The 17131-nt window shown below is 36.3% G+C and overlaps 1 protein-coding gene across 1 annotated transcript in view; it reads left to right on the top strand.

The window, feature by feature from the left end:
* Window positions 1-61: 61 nt before the first annotated feature.
* LOC107747036 (disks large homolog 1-like) overlaps window positions 62-17131 on the top strand; it is a 96983-nt gene continuing 79913 nt past the window's right edge. Inside the window, exons 1-2 of the mRNA XM_016561451.1 lie at window positions 62-1328; window positions 4542-4673. Coding sequence (XP_016416937.1) covers window positions 1310-1328; window positions 4542-4673 — 151 coding nt within the window. The 5' untranslated portion in view covers window positions 62-1309. The remainder of the gene's footprint in view (window positions 1329-4541; window positions 4674-17131) is intronic.

Below are 17131 nucleotides of genomic sequence, written 5' to 3'. Positions count from 1 at the left end.
AACCCTCTCGTTGCTAAGGCGAAACTGGTGATGATGCTGCTGCTGGTGGTGATACTGCACCCACCGTAGAGAGAGTCTGCAAACCAGCTTTGGCAAAAGATGCCGTAAAGGTTGACAGAAAAAATGACGGGAAAGGAGGTGAAGTTGTTCTTAACTGCCTTTCGGGACGTTTGACGAGGACCTTTGGGATATATTTGCTCAGATTGGTTTATTGTGGAGCCATGCGTTATCGGAAAGCTGGATGAAACTTGCAGGTGTTTTCCGACAGGCGTCGCACCGACAGGCTGCTGTTTCATGGGGGGAATACATCCTGCCTTGTTTAGTTAAATCTGCCTTCTGTCTCTACCTTGAGATCTGGATTTCACACCAGTTTGCCAGTATGGTGATGGTTTTGCTTGGTTCTTGAAGTGACGTGAAAGTGGATTGCGCTTGTCGAACAGCAAGATGATCATGAAAGTCTCCTATTTTAATTTTCAGTTTCCTTCTGTTCAAGGATCAGAATCTAAAACATAAAACACGTGAACGTCATTCCCTATGTGTAGAACAAGTTGTTCTTAAAGAAACGTTTACAAGCATGCATCATTCAACTTACACAGGCTGTCATGCTTATTTATTCCACGAACTGTTGCTGGAACTCCATATTGGCAGTTTAAGGATTTAAAATAATGCTTGATCGGCATATGCTGACTGAATGTAATCCAAGACAAGCCATGTACTGGAGAGCCTTTCTAATTTGATGTATATGGCCCTTTGGGGCAAAAACTACTGGTTAGATTTAGTTTAGTTAGTCACTGCGCCTTTAATGTTTGTCAGGACTGTATGGGTTGTGTTATGGACAGCGTGATTTAATTATGTTTATGTAGTTAAACACCAAAGGCATTTAAGGAGTCGGTGGTTGCGCGAATATTCCAGCAAAATAATCCTCAGAGAGCTCAATACCGAGAACATATTCAGACACTGGAGAGCATTTCTTATGGACTCATCCACACCAAGGTGCACTCGATCACTCTCCACTCTTTCTATCGGATTATGGATTTATTTCTCATGAGCGACAATCATGCGCTCAGCATGTGTTTTCTTCTGCAAGATGTTTCGGCGCGTGTCTCTTCCTGTTTAACCTGACAATTACAAGCAACGACCCCGAGAGCTGCCATTCTGTTCGCTTTTACATCTACATCAACGAACTGAGCAGGAACTTGCTGCTTTAGCAGGTGACACTTTCTCAAAGACACTGACAGCAGATGAGGGCGAAACTTTTGTGTTGCTGTTTCCATGCGTGACAATCCCACAAGGACATAAAGGAGTAATTATGCCCTTAAGAAAACGAGGTGAGAAATAAACATCAACGTATGTACATGATTGTGAAAACATGATTATTATATGACTGTATACCGGTCGTTTACATAGTGTACGCACTTTAAGGCAGCATTATTTCAGGTTAAAACTTATATGAATGAATAAGACAAATTGTACACTGTAAAAAAAATAGTGTAGAATTTTTTTTTATTCCGACATTGCTCATACATTTTACATATTTACGAAGAAATGGCAAGTAACACACTAGGCTAATCTAAACATGACATTTTGAAATAGTTTGAAGTAGTGTTTTCTTGTAAAATGTACTCCTAATCTGTTCTATTTATAACCTCGAAAAATCTTTTTTTTTTTTTTTTTAAACTCTGTACAGACCGGTTACAGTTACGGTTACGGTTCTTTTTTTCCATCATTTTAATCACATCTAGTGTAGACAAAGTTATTTTAAAGCACGAATATTACATGTAGTCTCTCAATATGAGGTCATAAAAGCTTTATGGATAATGTTTATTTGTCAGAACGTGTAAAATGTTGAAATATAGCATGACAGATGTCAAATTCCACATGTATTCATAGTTGTGTCTGGGTAATGCAGAATGTCAAGACTTGATTAGTTGAATGTGTTGCGGTTGCTGAAGCAGGCAAAGATGATCATGTTATAGCAGGACTGTTGTGGCCATGCCTTAATTATCCTTATTTTATTTTGACTTCTGTACCTCCTAAGCCTAAAATATGTGTAATTATATATGTAGACCTACTAATAGTGTAATTATACTCTGCTGCAAGTTTGTAGTCTGTAAAAATAGACACAGGTATGGCCAACCTGCCTATGACCTCGGATGATCTCGGATGCTGGTTTGTATTTATATTTCAGACAGCTATGCAGCTGTGTTTTTAGTTACTCTTTAAATGCCTAAAAGTCTTTTTATGCACACTGTAAATGTAGTATATCTCCAATTTTATTGTCCTAGTAGTTTATCATTAGCAGAAGTCTCATTAATGCATGCACAGTAATCGTTTGCACATGTTACTAATTGCAATTTTTTTTTTTTTTTAATGTGTTGCTCTTTCAGTTTTTCTAAATTGTGTTGCTCAGAACGATCTGTCGAAGACTGGAATTAACCCCCGTCCTGTCCCTAGTGTCTGTTTGTCAGAGGTGTAAAGAGTACCTAAAAACCATACTTGAGTAAAAGTACAGATACCTTACAGTGAAAATTACTCCCCTACACGTTACAAGTCACCAATTCCAAAACAACTTGAGTAAAAGTCTTAGAGTATCTGATTTTAACAGTACTTAAGTATTTTACTTATACTAAATATAGGCTCAAAGATGCATCTAAAACTAAAATAAAACTGAACACCTCAAAATTACAAAACAAAACAAACAAACAGACAAACAAAAAACAACATCTTTCAAAAATGTCTCTTCAGTATAATGGATAAATAAAATAATGTTAAGTAAAATTAAAAAGCCGAAGCCTTCTTGCACTGGCTGTGCTGGTTTGGGCCTCATTGCCGGCTGCAGTCAAGTCCTCATCTCATTTATAAAACACCTGTGATTCACAAATACTTAAGGAACTCGCATTCACATAAAGTAGCCTTGTTGAAAAGTTTGGGTGAGTAAGGGCAAAACGCACAAGATGCAGTACTTTCAGTGACCTGTAATAGGCAGTATCACGTCTTTTGTAGCAGAAATAAACTGCTGCAGAAAAAGCTAGGTCCATGCAAAATGTAATGTGTAACTGCAACACTCATTTCAAATGTAGTGGAGTAAAGAGTAGAGATACTCATTCAAAAATGTAGTGAAGTAAAGAGTAAAAGTTGCTAATATCTTTGATACTCAGTACAACTACAAAGCACCCGAAAAGATACTCAAGTACAGCTAATTACATTTACTCCTCCAATACTTTACACCTCTGCTGTTTGTCTGTGTGGCTAAGTGACTGAGTCATGCTCAGTCACTCTCATGATCTGTGCCAGTAGTAAAGAGTCTCTCAGGGTCTTTGTAAGTTGTTAACTGGTTACTATGTTATAAAGCATGTAGAAATACAGTGAATTGTTTGAAGACAGTTTCTCTGCTGTTTTCATTAAGGATGTCCCATTGGAAGTAAAACTTAATTGTCAGTTCAGACATTCTGAGTCATTAATTTCAATGCAGATCTCTGTTCACAACCCATTTTAGTTTTATAATGTGACACACTGAGCGAAACCTGCATCAAGGAATCATTCACAGTTTGACTAGGAATGTGCATTAAAGGAATAGTTCACCAAAAATAACAATTTGCCAGAAGATTATTCCCCTTCAGTCCATGTAGATGTAGTTGAGTTTATTTCTTCATCGAAAAAAATGTGGTCATCATTTGCTCACCAGTGGGTCCTCTGCAGTGAATGGGTGCCGTCAGGATAAGAGTCCAAGCCACTGATAAAAACATCACAATAATCCACATGACCCCTGTCCATAATGTCTTGTAAAGCAAAAAGCTATGTGTTTGTAGTAAACAAATGCATCATTAAGATGCTTTTAACTTTAAAACGTTGTGTTATCCATAATATCGATTTCTGCAGTAAAATAAAGTTGAATCGTCTGAATCAGGAGAGAAATATGCACAGATCAAGCACTGTTTACAAGGGAACATTCTCCAAAACAGTTCTTAACATACATGTCAGTGGATTTTGATGTGAGAAGACAACAGGGGATGGACTTGATCACTGAAGGAAGCATTATTTTGGATTAAGGAATTAGGCCGGAAGTGATGGTTTAAAGTTAAAATACCTTGATGGATTCTTACAAACATGAAGCTTTTTGCTTCACAAGACATTAATTGATTGACTGGAGTTGTGTGATTTATTGTGACGTTTTTATTGTATTTTAGCTATTTAAACTGCAGAGTATCCATTGGTAAGCAAGTGATGTAATGTTAAATTCCTCCAAATCTATTCAGATGACGAAATAAACTCATTTACATGTACTTTCTTGGATGGCCTGAAGGTGAGTACATTTTCAAGAAATTTTCAATATTTGGGGTGAAATATTCCTTTAAAATTAAAAAGGGGCAGTTTTGATTTTATACATTTTCTTTTTTTCTTGTTTGTGAGCCAGCACTCTAAAGACATTTATTTAAAAATAAATGTAATTATACATAAAAAATAATACATGTTAGGTAGTTCCATGTTAAATGTTGTAGATTAAAAAATGCCAGTAGCATAACATTTATTCTGTTTTACAGACACAGCCAGAGCAATAAGCCTCCTGGAGGACTACTGCTCCAAACTGAAGAAACCAGAGGAACAACAGCTCAAAACTGCCATCTTAAGAGTCATGGGTATTTTCAAAAGCAGTCTTTTCCAGGCTCTCATAGGTAAGCTTATGTTTTCTTTTTTGTAAAAAGAACCATTTTTCCTTGTAGTAGGAAAATAGGTCAATGAAAACACGAGGTGCAGAATAAAGTTATTTATAAGTGATTTTCTGAGCAGCATACAGATGTTACTCACTAATACATTTTTAGGATATTTGCTTGAGTTTATTCACGCCAAGAGTGTTCTAATGTTCATTGTTCTAGTTTAAAACAGTGTATTTATGTCTTAAGGTCAATGTTTTCTTTTTTATTATTTGTTCCATTAAGATTGCATGTGCTTTGTCTGCTCAGGTGACATTTGCTCATATTTCATTCTTAAGCAGTGGGCACATTCTGCCGCTTTAGGGCTTTTTTCTGAAATATAGTTATTTTTAACCTTGCTGATGTGGCAGGAGATGCTTCCCTGTGCCTCTGGTATTTTAAACGTGTTCTTCATAAGCTCAAATCTCCGCAAGGCAAGCTTTTGTCTTTTCTGTAAAGGAGAATCAGATTGGTTTTGAATCTTGATTGGTTTAACTCCTTTATTCATACTCAAGGTCAATTGCAACTGAAGGACAAATGCTCTCATGTGCTTTTAGTAAGCATTTGTGAGATCTAGAGGTTGATGGTTTTGACTTCCATGATTTTATTAAATGTTTAGGCACTTCGTTAGTTGAATATAGAATGTACAATTGATGATTCTGGAATATAACGTCTTCTCATAATTTCTATAATGAGATGGACCACTGTGCTGTCACAGTCTGTTAACTTTTTCACCAGGATGTGGATCTTTATTCTGGTCTAAAGCAAAGGTTCATTCAATCAATTAGTAAAGAAACTCGGAGTTGACCAATGGTCAGAGTATGTTTGCTCAATTTGAAGAAAAGTGTAAATGTAACACCATTAAGTATTTCCTTATTTCTTTAAAGAAATTGCTTTATAGTTATAGTTGCTTTATATAAATATTCCATTGGTTTTCATGAAAGTGTAGGGAGTCATGCAAGCTTTGTGAAAATCACAGCTTTTGCTTTAAATGGTAGTCTGTCATAGAAGCATTTTGCAGAATTTCTTAATCATTCGCTTATGTTTTAGCTGCATTTGCCAAGATTTTTTGAATCAAGGCCCTATGGTTGCTGTCTCTTTAGCTCTAAGTTTTAAAGCTTTTACTGTGTTGGATGAGATTCAGTCATGCAGAAAAATAGCGTAATTAAAAAAAACAATGTGTTTAGATGCAATATGCTAAATCGTAGTTGTGTGTTTAATTGCTGGAGCTGTGGTATTATGATCTGGGGACAGGGATTTAGCCTTGGATAATGTAATATTTGTGAAATATTGCCTTCATTTTCCTGTCCATAATCTGTCATTCTTTTTATTCTTCTCTGACCTTTGCCTCAACCCACTGATTGTGTTCATGGCAGATTGCTTTCTATTAATTGGAAAAGGTGACGTGATCCTAACAGGCCTTCACGTTCTTTGCTGCCCTCTTGCAGTCATTTACAGATGTTGGCAGAATGTATTATTCCACCTAACACATTTAGAACCTAACTGTATAATTAGCTTGCATCTGTGATACTAAAAACAAATTTAAACAATCATGTACATATTGTCCCCATTCTATTGATTTTCAATAAAATGCTGTTAAAGGTTAAGGTCACTTCCTGAAATAGCAGTAATCATCTTAGAAGGCATTAGCATGAGTGTAATCTCGATGGTTTGCCATCATGCTAGAGAAGTGCAGCCTCTTAACCGCTTAACCTATTCTCCCATTCACCAGGAAACATTTACATCTGACAGCATAGGTTGAAAATTTCTGGTTGTTTCATGAAAAAAAAATGTAAGGTTCTGTACCTTGAGATTCTGTTGATTTGGAACCCTGAAGGCCCTGACATTTTGATTTACAGAACATTATTGTAGTAGTTTTGGCAGTACACAATCGTTCAGAATAAAGAGAAGCCAAAATGAAATGGCCTGTGTTATTTGTGACAGGAAAGCACCCTCCTGTATCACACTGAGTTCAGATCCGAGATCAGTATTTTACGGTTTCAATCAAAAGTTCTCTGGAACAGCTCTATCTTTTTTTAGAGTCTGTCCTTTTTGATGAGATTTCCTGGCTAAATATTCTCTATCACAGCTGCTCATTGGATTCCTTTAGATACTGAGCCACTGCGGTCTAATCGGGAAACCAACCACAGTCTGCCAATTTGTTCCATAGAGGTTTTTAATGGGCCCTATTTGTCACTGTCATCTGAACAAGGTTGGACACTGCCCTCTTAATAGAAGAGCCATGACGGCATACTCCTGTTTCACAGAGAGACCGTCCCACGAGAACCCTTTTTGCTAAACTGTAATCAGATCTGTTACTCTTGCAGGAGGGGAGTTCCTGATACCAGGGGATGGATGATCTCTATTTGGTCCGAGTTCCACCGCTAGAACAATACGACTGCTCTGCTACAGTTTCTAGAGTTCAAGAATGCTCATCAAAAGTTTAATCTGGCTTTGTGTCTCAGACAGCAGGATCCAATAAGGATTAGATCATTTATTGTGTCTGTGTCTGTGTGAGAGTGTGTTGTTCTAGCTTAATTCATGTTAGCATTTCCAAATCCATTTTACTACCATAATTTAGCGTAATTCAGAGAAAACTAGGATTTGAAAAAAAAAAAAAATGGGATAGGAATTTATACATTGGAAATTGTTTTTCCTAAAATCTATCCAGATGTTTGAAGGGGAGAAGTTAAAAGACAGGTTGGGGATGTAAACCATAAACAAAGTAGCTTCTTTGGAATTAGAAATTTTAATTGAAAGTTTGATTTCATTAGGCGCGTTTCCATTACAGATTTGCTCAAAACTTTGGCGATATTTTATAAATGTCGATAAAAAAGTATTGCGAAATGACGTCGTTTCCATTAACCAATGTTATGCGACTAAAACGTAACCTTTTGCCTCTCGCGATAAATCATGGCAGCAGATTTTGGTTTGGATTTTGACGGATTTTGGCTAGATTTATTTAAAGGAGGCGTATGCGTGTATCTTTACAGAAGCAGCAAAGAGAGCCGCTTCAGAAACGTGCGTGGCACGGCTGGAATAAACTGCTTTCTATTAATTGGAAAAGGTGACGTGATCCTAACAGGCCTTCACGTTCTTTGCTGCCCTCTTGCAGTCATTCACAGATGACTCCACCTAATGCATTTAGAACCTAACTGTATAATTAGCTTGCATCTGTGATACTAAAAACAAATTTAAACAATCATGTACATATTGTCCCCATTCTATTGATTTTCAATAAAATGCTGTTAAAGGTTAAGGTCACTTCCTGAAATAGCAGTAATCATCTTAGAAGGCATTAGCATGAGTGTAATCTCGATGGTTTGCCATCATGCTAGAGAAGTGCAGCCTCTTAACCGCTTAACCTATTCTCCCATTCACCAGGAAACATTTACATCTGACAGCATAGGTTGAAAATTTCTGGTTGTTTCATGAAAAAAAAATGTAAGGTTCTGTACCTTGAGATTCTGTTGATTTGGAACCCTGAAGGCCCTGACATTTTGATTTACAGAACATTATTGTAGTAGTTTTGGCAGTACACAATCGTTCAGAATAAAGAGAAGCCAAAATGAAATGGCCTGTGTTATTTGTGACAGGAAAGCACCCTCCTGTATCACACTGAGTTCAGATCCGAGATCAGTATTTTACGGTTTCAATCAAAAGTTCTCTGGAACAGCTCTATCTTTTTTTAGAGTCTGTCCTTTTTGATGAGATTTCCTGGCTAAATATTCTCTATCACAGCTGCTCATTGGATTCCTTTAGATACTGAGCCACTGCGGTCTAATCGGGAAACCAACCACAGTCTGCCAATTTGTTCCATAGAGGTTTTTAATGGGCCCTATTTGTCACTGTCATCTGAACAAGGTTGGACACTGCCCTCTTAATAGAAGAGCCATGACGGCGCACTCCTGTTTCACAGAGAGACCGTCCAATGAGAAGCTTTTTTTTTGCTCCTTCTGCTAAACTGTAATCAGATCTGTTACTCTTGCAGGAGGGGAGTTCCTGATACCAGGGGATGGATGATCTCTATTTGGTCCGAGTTCCACCGCTAGAACAATACGACTGCTCTGCTACAGTTTCTAGAGTTCAAGAATGCTCATCAAAAGTTTAATCTGGCTTTGTGTCTCAGACAGCAGGATCCAATAAGGATTAGATCATTTATTGTGTCTGTGTCTGTGTGAGAGTGTGTTGTTCTAGCTTAATTCATGTTAGCATTTCCAAATCCATTTTACTACCATAATTTAGCGTAATTCAGAGAAAACTAGGATTTGAAAAAAAAAAAAAATGGGATAGGAATTTATACATTGGAAATTGTTTTTCCTAAAATCTATCCAGATGTTTGAAGGGGAGAAGTTAAAAGACAGGTTGGGGATGTAAACCATAAACAAAGTAGCTTCTTTGGAATTAGAAATTTTAATTGAAAGTTTGATTTCATTAGGCGCGTTTCCATTACAGATTTGCTCAAAACTTTGGCGATATTTTATAAATGTCGATAAAAAAGTATTGCGAAATGACGTCGTTTCCATTAACCAATGTTATGCGACTAAAACGTAACCTTTTGCCTCTCGCGATAAATCATGGCAGCAGATTTTGGTTTGGATTTTGACGGATTTTGGCTAGATTTATTTAAAGGAGGCGTATGCGTGTATCTTTACAGAAGCAGCACAGAGAGCCGCTTCAGAAACGTGCGCGGCGCGGCTGGATTCTGGAATAAACACAAGCATTGTGGCCGCAATCAGCTTCAGTGGCCGGATCAGAGCCACACTGCACCACAGACGTGTGCAGTGTAAATTGTCTAAGCATTAATGGTAGGGAAAGCCCCATATACTGGAGAGCGGGGCTACGTATGATGTGTTTCTTGGAGGTTATAGTACATTGAAGAATGATCATATGACTTTTTACATACGCTATGCGACCTGTAAATGTGGAAAAAACGTTTCCATTGCAGTTTTCCGAATTATTCCTTTTTCGCATTGCCTGAAAAACCACCTCATGCGAGCGTAAAAACTTTTTTGCGATATATGGGCGTTTTTGCGAAATTGATTTGCCATTAGGCGTATTTTCAATTCGCAATTTCAATTTGCGCAATTTGAAGGGTAATGGAAACGCGTCTACAGTCACTTTATTGTTAAAACGTTCACTTAAAATATTTACACTTAAGATAATTACACTTAAATTATTTTTGAAGTTAGATTAACAGTGATTTTTTTTTTCTGCTCTAGAATAATCTATTCTCCCTGTAGCATGTTCTCTACTGTTAATCCTGCTGCTTTGTGATAGCAGCATGTTATCTCTCTCTTTCCCCTCTCTCTTTCGTCTGGTCCTGTTTATTTCCCTGAACAAGTGGACATGAGTTTATGTGTCTCACATGGTGGTGGAAGCCATGCCTCAAATTGAAGGACTCTGGGTGAGGACTTTTGTTCGAGATTGTTGGCTCTAATTACAGGTCAGTGTAATACTGTTTGTCAGGTAAATGTCTGACCCAGATCTGAGCTCAGTGGCTCGTAGTGTATTTTGTGACTAAATTTGACTGGGAAACGCATTTTACTCAACAGTGAGTGAGCGTTCTGAGTGATTATATAAGTATGGTTATAGTTTTCTGACATGTTGTATGAGCTGTAATAATGGGAGCATAGATCACAGAGGTGTTAAAGGTATTGGTGTAAAGCTCTTCCAGATAATAACATACTACTAGAACCAGTGGGTCACAGCATCTCATCTTAATGTTACGGAGATCACTGTCTTCACCTGTTATTACAGGTTGTTTATACATTGAGGCTGTCGCATAGCATGTGCCAGTGCATTGCCTTTTCGATCTATTGCGTTATGATACAAGTAAATATTTGTTTTGAGATAACCTAAAAGGTGCCTAAAGGAAAGCTTTACCCAGAAATGAAATCTTTGTCATCAATACTAATCTTTATGTTATTCCAAACCTATGTGCTGTTGTTGTTCTGTGGAGCACGTAGAATTTTTTGCAGAGTTTGTATGTAGCTCTTGCCATTAAATAATGGTTTATAATGTCTGTCAAGGTTTGAAATAGATTGTGAACAAACAAAACGAGATGTGGAGTGGCATGAGGATGCATAAGTGACTGAATTTACTTTTTTGTATTCCTTTAAACTCTAGTGTGAAGCTCTTTTTTTTCACTATTTGTGACTTTGAATCTTGGCCTGTGGATAAATAGCCAACCTACATGTTCATTTGATAGCATAATATGAGTTTATAATAAGCCAGTGTTTACAGAAATGTGATGCCACATGCATTTGGTTGAGTACCAGCCTTGGCCCCACCTCAGAAACAGATGGCTGAAAATTATTAGATGCCCTCAAGGACAGTGAAGTTTCTAGGAAGATATTAATGCTGGTCTAAAGATGCAAATGTAATGTGAATATTTTCCTTACCAAGCCTTTAGCTCCAGAGCCACAACCGCACACAAACTGCTGAGCCCACCTCTGTTTCTCTGCGTAATAATGGCAATGGCAGTGGGTCTCCAATCCTCTTCATTTAAAGAGAATAATGTTGCCATCTTGTGGAGTTTTGTGGGAATATTTTTTGGAAACAGCCTTTGGAAACAGGAAACAGTTTGATTCTGACACCTTTTCACAGAATAAATGATTTCTCGGGCCCCCATAACTGGCCATGATGTAAATGTTATTGAGGTTTGAAATATTTTAGATCAGTTAGTATTTTATTAGTCAAAATTCTTACCTAATAATAACAATAATAATAATAATAAAATTGTGGCTAATTTTGGTCATTTTTACAGACTTAAAAATAATATGCGGACAATATTCTTGTTTATTGTTAATTGTCTGAAATCCAGTGGAAATTGTTTTACCTCATCATGCATTATTGTTCTTAAAAATATAATCAGTGTCTCTACTAAGAATTAGTATAATAAAATATGATGATTCTAAATTTCAAAACTTTCCACTTAATATAAACAACAGCAGCAAATATAGAGTATTTACAGTGTCTTTTCTAATGCTTTAAAATATCAATTAACTGGTCAAATTATATTTGTATTGATATAAATACAGACATTTAATCTAAATGAATGCCTTTTATTTTGTTTTATTAATGTATGACTTAAATGTGATGTACAGTGAAGTGGTGGTCGGCTGTGTTTCCAGCAGAGGGAGCTCTTTAGTTCTGTCTGGTCAGAGAATGTAGAGCTTTGACAGAACTAATAATTCATATCTTTGAATTTAGGGTTGAATAAAAAAAAAAAAAATTACATTAAATTACATTTCATACCATCTGAAAACATTACATGTATTTCATTCTAATACTTTACAGATTAAAAAAAAACAAGCCGCTTTTCAGTATCAGACTTACTGTGTCTAATATGAATGCACTTCTCCATTTCTCTGTGTTCTGTGATGTATAATTGAAAGAACTTTCAAACACAACACTTTCTGATATTAATAGCAGGTGTATTTAAAACAACACGGTTTGCATATTGAATGAAATGATCAAGTGTACTTCAACTAAAACTTTTCTACTTGACTTTGAAATGGCCCTTTTAAACTGGTGTTGGTTTAGCATGTAATTACGAAGGACAGGAAGTGTGAGGCAACTCTGTGAGTCAGACGTACACCTGTCGTAGTCTTTTAAGATAAGTATCATATGAAATGTGCAGTCTCTGGCTGTCTCCATGGTAACGCAGACCTTCAGCAGAAAGGGTTCCAGTGTCATAGCGAGCAGCCTGCAGCTCTTTAAACAGAAAAACATATTTCCAGAAGATGAATGAGTAAAGGTAGTGATGTAATTCAGCATAATTTTAGCTACATTTAACAGAGCACCAGGCAGCACTGCAGCAAATTAGACCATTTAAGAATATCCGTAACTGCTTATAGCCACATCTCATATCTGATGGTGTTCCATCAGCTGTTATGAAGCTTTTCCCAGATGTGGCATTCCAGGATTTTCACAGTGAGGCAGGATAAAACTTGTACTACAGCTTAGATTCATCAGTCACTACATTAAAAGACTTGCATCCACTTTTTTTATAGTATAGTCTGGGTTCTTTGTCCCAACTGAACATGTTTTGCACATGCTAATTACAAGCTAATCTTCAGCTGTTATGAAGCAGTTATTCATTTCATACTGGACAGATCTCAGCCAGTCAGATTATTTTGTCAGTTTGTTGGTGGAGCAGAGAAATGCAGAATTATCAAAGCCGATAGAGGCAGCATGCCAAGAGCGAGAGGCAAGCTGTTCTTCCTGTCACATCAGTATTTAGAGTAAAGAGTGGGAGCAATTTACTGGTTTGTTTTGGAACAGAAACATTTTCAGTTTTCTAAATGTGAGATGCCAATGATAAATATGAGCCATCTGATGTGTAGCAGTCCTGAGATTTTATCTTCAGCTCACTAAACCAAAAGAAGCCATTGCCAGGAAATCAACGTCATTTTCCATAAAACTATCAAAATCCATTGCTTTCTCTAATCATTAGTGGCACTGTACATAAACGTAAAGAAATAGTTCACCCAAAAAGGAAAAAGTGGAGAAAATGTACTCACCCTCAGGCCTTCCAAGGTGTAGATGAGGTTGTTTCTTCAACAGAACAGATGTGGAGAAATTTAGCAATTACATCACTTGCTCACCAATTAATTATCTGCAGTAAATGGGTGCCGTCAGAATGAGTGTCCATTAAAAAGCTGTTAAAAACATCACCACAATCTACAAGTAATCCACATGACTCCAGTCCATCAGTTAACATGAAAAGTTGTGTGTTTGTAAGAAAAAGATCCATCATTAAGGGTGCTTTAAGTTTAAACCATTGTTTCTGCCCAATACTCGTATTTTAGTCGGAATGAGATGAACTTGTTTCTTATAAACATGCAGCTTTTCTCTTAAATGATGGATGTTGTGTCGTGTGGATTACTTGTAGATTGTTGTGATGCTTTTATCAGCTGTTTGAATTCTAATTCTGACGGCACTTCCCCCCCCTCCATTTTTTTGGTTAAACTATCCCTTTGATATGGATGCATTTTCTTTATAGTAATGAATTTATTTAAACTGCTGCCCATGTTTTACAACCGCTCTATATGTGCCAGTTGTAACACATTTCAATGCAAAGGCCATTTTCAGAAAATAAAGTGATTTTATGAATCATGTCGAATCAGGGAGGCGGGAGTCTGCGTCAGTAGATAAGGAGGTGTGTGTGTGTTGGTATGCAGTGGTGGGTAGCATAAGGAGCTGGAATAATCGCTCCCTGGAGAGGAGTGAGATTACAGCCCTGAGCCCACACCATCCATCCATTACATAAGAGTGGAACAGCTGCCTATCTGCAGCGTGTGAATGAACGTGTGTGTGCGCTCTCTGTGTTTCTGTGGGTTGGTCTGTGTTGGAAATAAAGGGAGTTCATGCATAGACCGATGTGATTATGAATATGAATCTTTCTGGTTGCCTTGGAAACTAAGCAGATAAGATATTTCCTCATTGTATCTGGTACCTGATCGCCTAACTAAACCCACAGCTCTGCTGAAGATGGATACACTTGGAACAGCTAATCGGAGTCATTGCATTCTCTAGTTAGAACCAATGCTGAATATTTTATTTGCATTATTATGCCAATATATATATTAAACTTTTAAAGTGTTGTATATCTTTGCCAATCAACACTTAAATAACTTGAATAGTTATTTAATGCAGGGATTCCCAAACTTTTTGTGTGTGTGTGTGTGTGTCAGCTGAATATATTTGACCTAAACTATTTACTTGGGAAAACCCCTGAGATTTAAAGTTAATATAATTTAACAACACATTTGCATGTTCTAATGTCTGTTAATGGACATAACATTATATAAACATAACATTTTGGACATAAATTACTTACTATGTAACAGAGAGAATGAAATTCATCTTCCTGAAAATGCAACATGCTTTATTTTGTGTATGATTGGCTTACAACAAATGGTAGTTTATCTTACCCAGTGGCTCATTTTTTTTCCCCAGTCTCCCTTCCTGACTATTACATCAATATTACATGGGGAGAAAAAGTTAAATCAACAGTTCTGCTTGTATGTATGCCACTGTTTGGAGTCAGTAAGATTTTTCTCTTTTTCTTTTGAAAGACGTCTCTTATGCTTGGTCACCAAAGCTGCATTTATTTGATCAAAAACACAGTAAAAACAGTCATATGTGAAATATTATTATAAATATAGTTTCTGTGATGCAAAGCTGAATTTTCAGCATCATTACTACAGTCTGTGTAGTTGTTCTAATATGCTGGTTTGGTGCTCAAGAAACATTTCTTATTATTACCAATGTTGAATATAGTTGTGATACATTTTCTTCTTTTCAGAATTATTGGATGAATAGAATTTTAGAAAAAAAATAGCTTTGTAGCATTCTAAATGTTTTACTGTCATTTTTGATTAATGCTTCCTTACTGAATAGAAGCATTAAAAAAAAAGTGTACCTTAGTTTTCCCTCAAATAAAACTTTAGTATCTTTTAAATCTATCAGACTTGTCAAAGCCAGCCAATCAGATAAGAGCTTGCTATAGCTCTAGAAAGCCTTCCACTTTTGCTTTCCAGTGATGTGTGCAATATACAGAGATGAGCAGCAGTGAACTGTAGTCTGTGGGTGTGCTGTCTGAGGCTGAGACTATCTGTGTTTTGGTAAATTGAGTTGTTTCCAGTCCTGTCCTGTTTTCACCCACTTGTAAATTGTTTGGGCTGCAATAGTAAGCACCAGGTGCACAGACATTTGCTTATCCCAACTGATCTCATGCAACATGCCAGCTATGCCCACCATGGTTTGAGTTCAGGGACGGAGTATAATAATATGCAACAATTCATGCAGTGCAGCCTAGCACCGCAATGCTCAGATCATGACCTAGCAGAGCCCAGCTACCACACCATCAGTTGTGCTACACACTGGAAAGATGTAATATAAGATCGTAGTACACGAAGAAGAAGAGGGAAGAAGTGTTAGCAGTCAATGAATACTTGATTAATTAACTGATTGAGCTGCCTAATTAACTATTTATTTATTTATAGATTTCAAACATCATTTTCAGACCGTTTTCTTTCTTGTGCAGTCAACGGCGAAAGCAAGTTAATCATTTTTCTAGATTAGATATGAACTGAAAGCCGTCCACTATGTAATAATTGTTTCAAAGGGATTTGAAAGCCAGTATGCTGTCAAGACTCCATTTGAACAGATTCATAATACCCGATTAGCAGATGACAAGCCCTTTTATTTTACAGATTTGTCCCAACAAGACTTTTATGGCCATCTGCTAAACCACACTGCTCTGTTTTGAATGAATGCATAATGTTGATACCAATATCTAAAAAAGCAGGGTGGCAAATTGCTGATATAATTCACAGGTTTGGGATCAGAATGACTGTTTAAGAATGTTTTTAAAAGAAGTCTCTTAACAAGTCTGCATGTATTTTAATCAAATTTCCAGTAAAATGTAGTATTGTTAAATATTAGTACAGTTTAAAATTAGTGTTTTCTATTTTAATGTTTTTAAATGTAATTTATTCCTGTGATGCCAAAGCTGAATTTTCAGCAGGCATTGCTCCAGTCTTCATTGTCACATGATTCTAATATTTGGTGCTCAAGAAACATTCTTTTTATTATCAGTGTTGAAAACAGCTGTAAGCAAGCACAGCTGTTTTCAACACTGATTATTTGAAAGCATCCCAGAAAAAAAGCATCATGGTTTCCAAAAAAAAAATTTTTTTTTTGGAAACCATGATGCTTTTTTTCTGGGATTCTTTCATAAATAGAACATTAAAAAATATGTCAGCTTTTATATAAGCATTTATTTAAAGCATTAAAGACAGTTATAATATTACAAAAGATTTATTTTACTTTTAATCAGTTTAATGCATAATAAATAGGGTTGGGTATCGTTTGAATTTTATCGATTCCGATTCGTATCGATTCCTAGTTTTGATTCCAATAAGATAAAAAAATCCAATATAAAAAGTTAAGTCAAACATTTATTCTGTGTTTTTTTACAAAGCATTCTGTTGCAGCTGAATAACATGAGCAAAATCAGCAGCCTACAGAACCACCGCAAAAACAACTAGATTAATATAAATTGCAAATATTAGAGTGTTAAAGACAAGTAAACAGTCAGTAATAAAATGGGAACAAACAAATCCAATTAGCAATAGCATAAATAAATACAACTGAACCAAATTTCAGGTACAGAAACTGTAATTAAAAGTGTAAAAACACTGCATAGTTTTCTTTTCATAAATAAAATATAGATTAATCAATTAAAGTTATTAAATATATTCAGTCAAGATCAGTGAATGATTTTCTTTTGTTCTTTGATTAACATTAATGACAGGCAGCGTGTTTATTAGGCTGCTGTCTCTTTAACACTGAACGCATGCAGATCTAAAAATACTGTACACGTGTGTTTTCTTTCTCATCTGTTTACGTTCACGTAAGACAAAAAC

This window comes from Sinocyclocheilus rhinocerous, unplaced genomic scaffold (genome assembly GCF_001515625.1).
Source record: "Sinocyclocheilus rhinocerous isolate Xijiao unplaced genomic scaffold, SAMN03320098_v1.1 scaffold708, whole genome shotgun sequence".
In the NCBI taxonomy this organism is placed as follows: Eukaryota; Metazoa; Chordata; class Actinopteri; order Cypriniformes; family Cyprinidae; genus Sinocyclocheilus; species Sinocyclocheilus rhinocerous.
The sequence above is the reverse complement of the archived record's forward strand: the minus strand, read 5'-3'. Positions and strand labels throughout refer to the sequence as shown.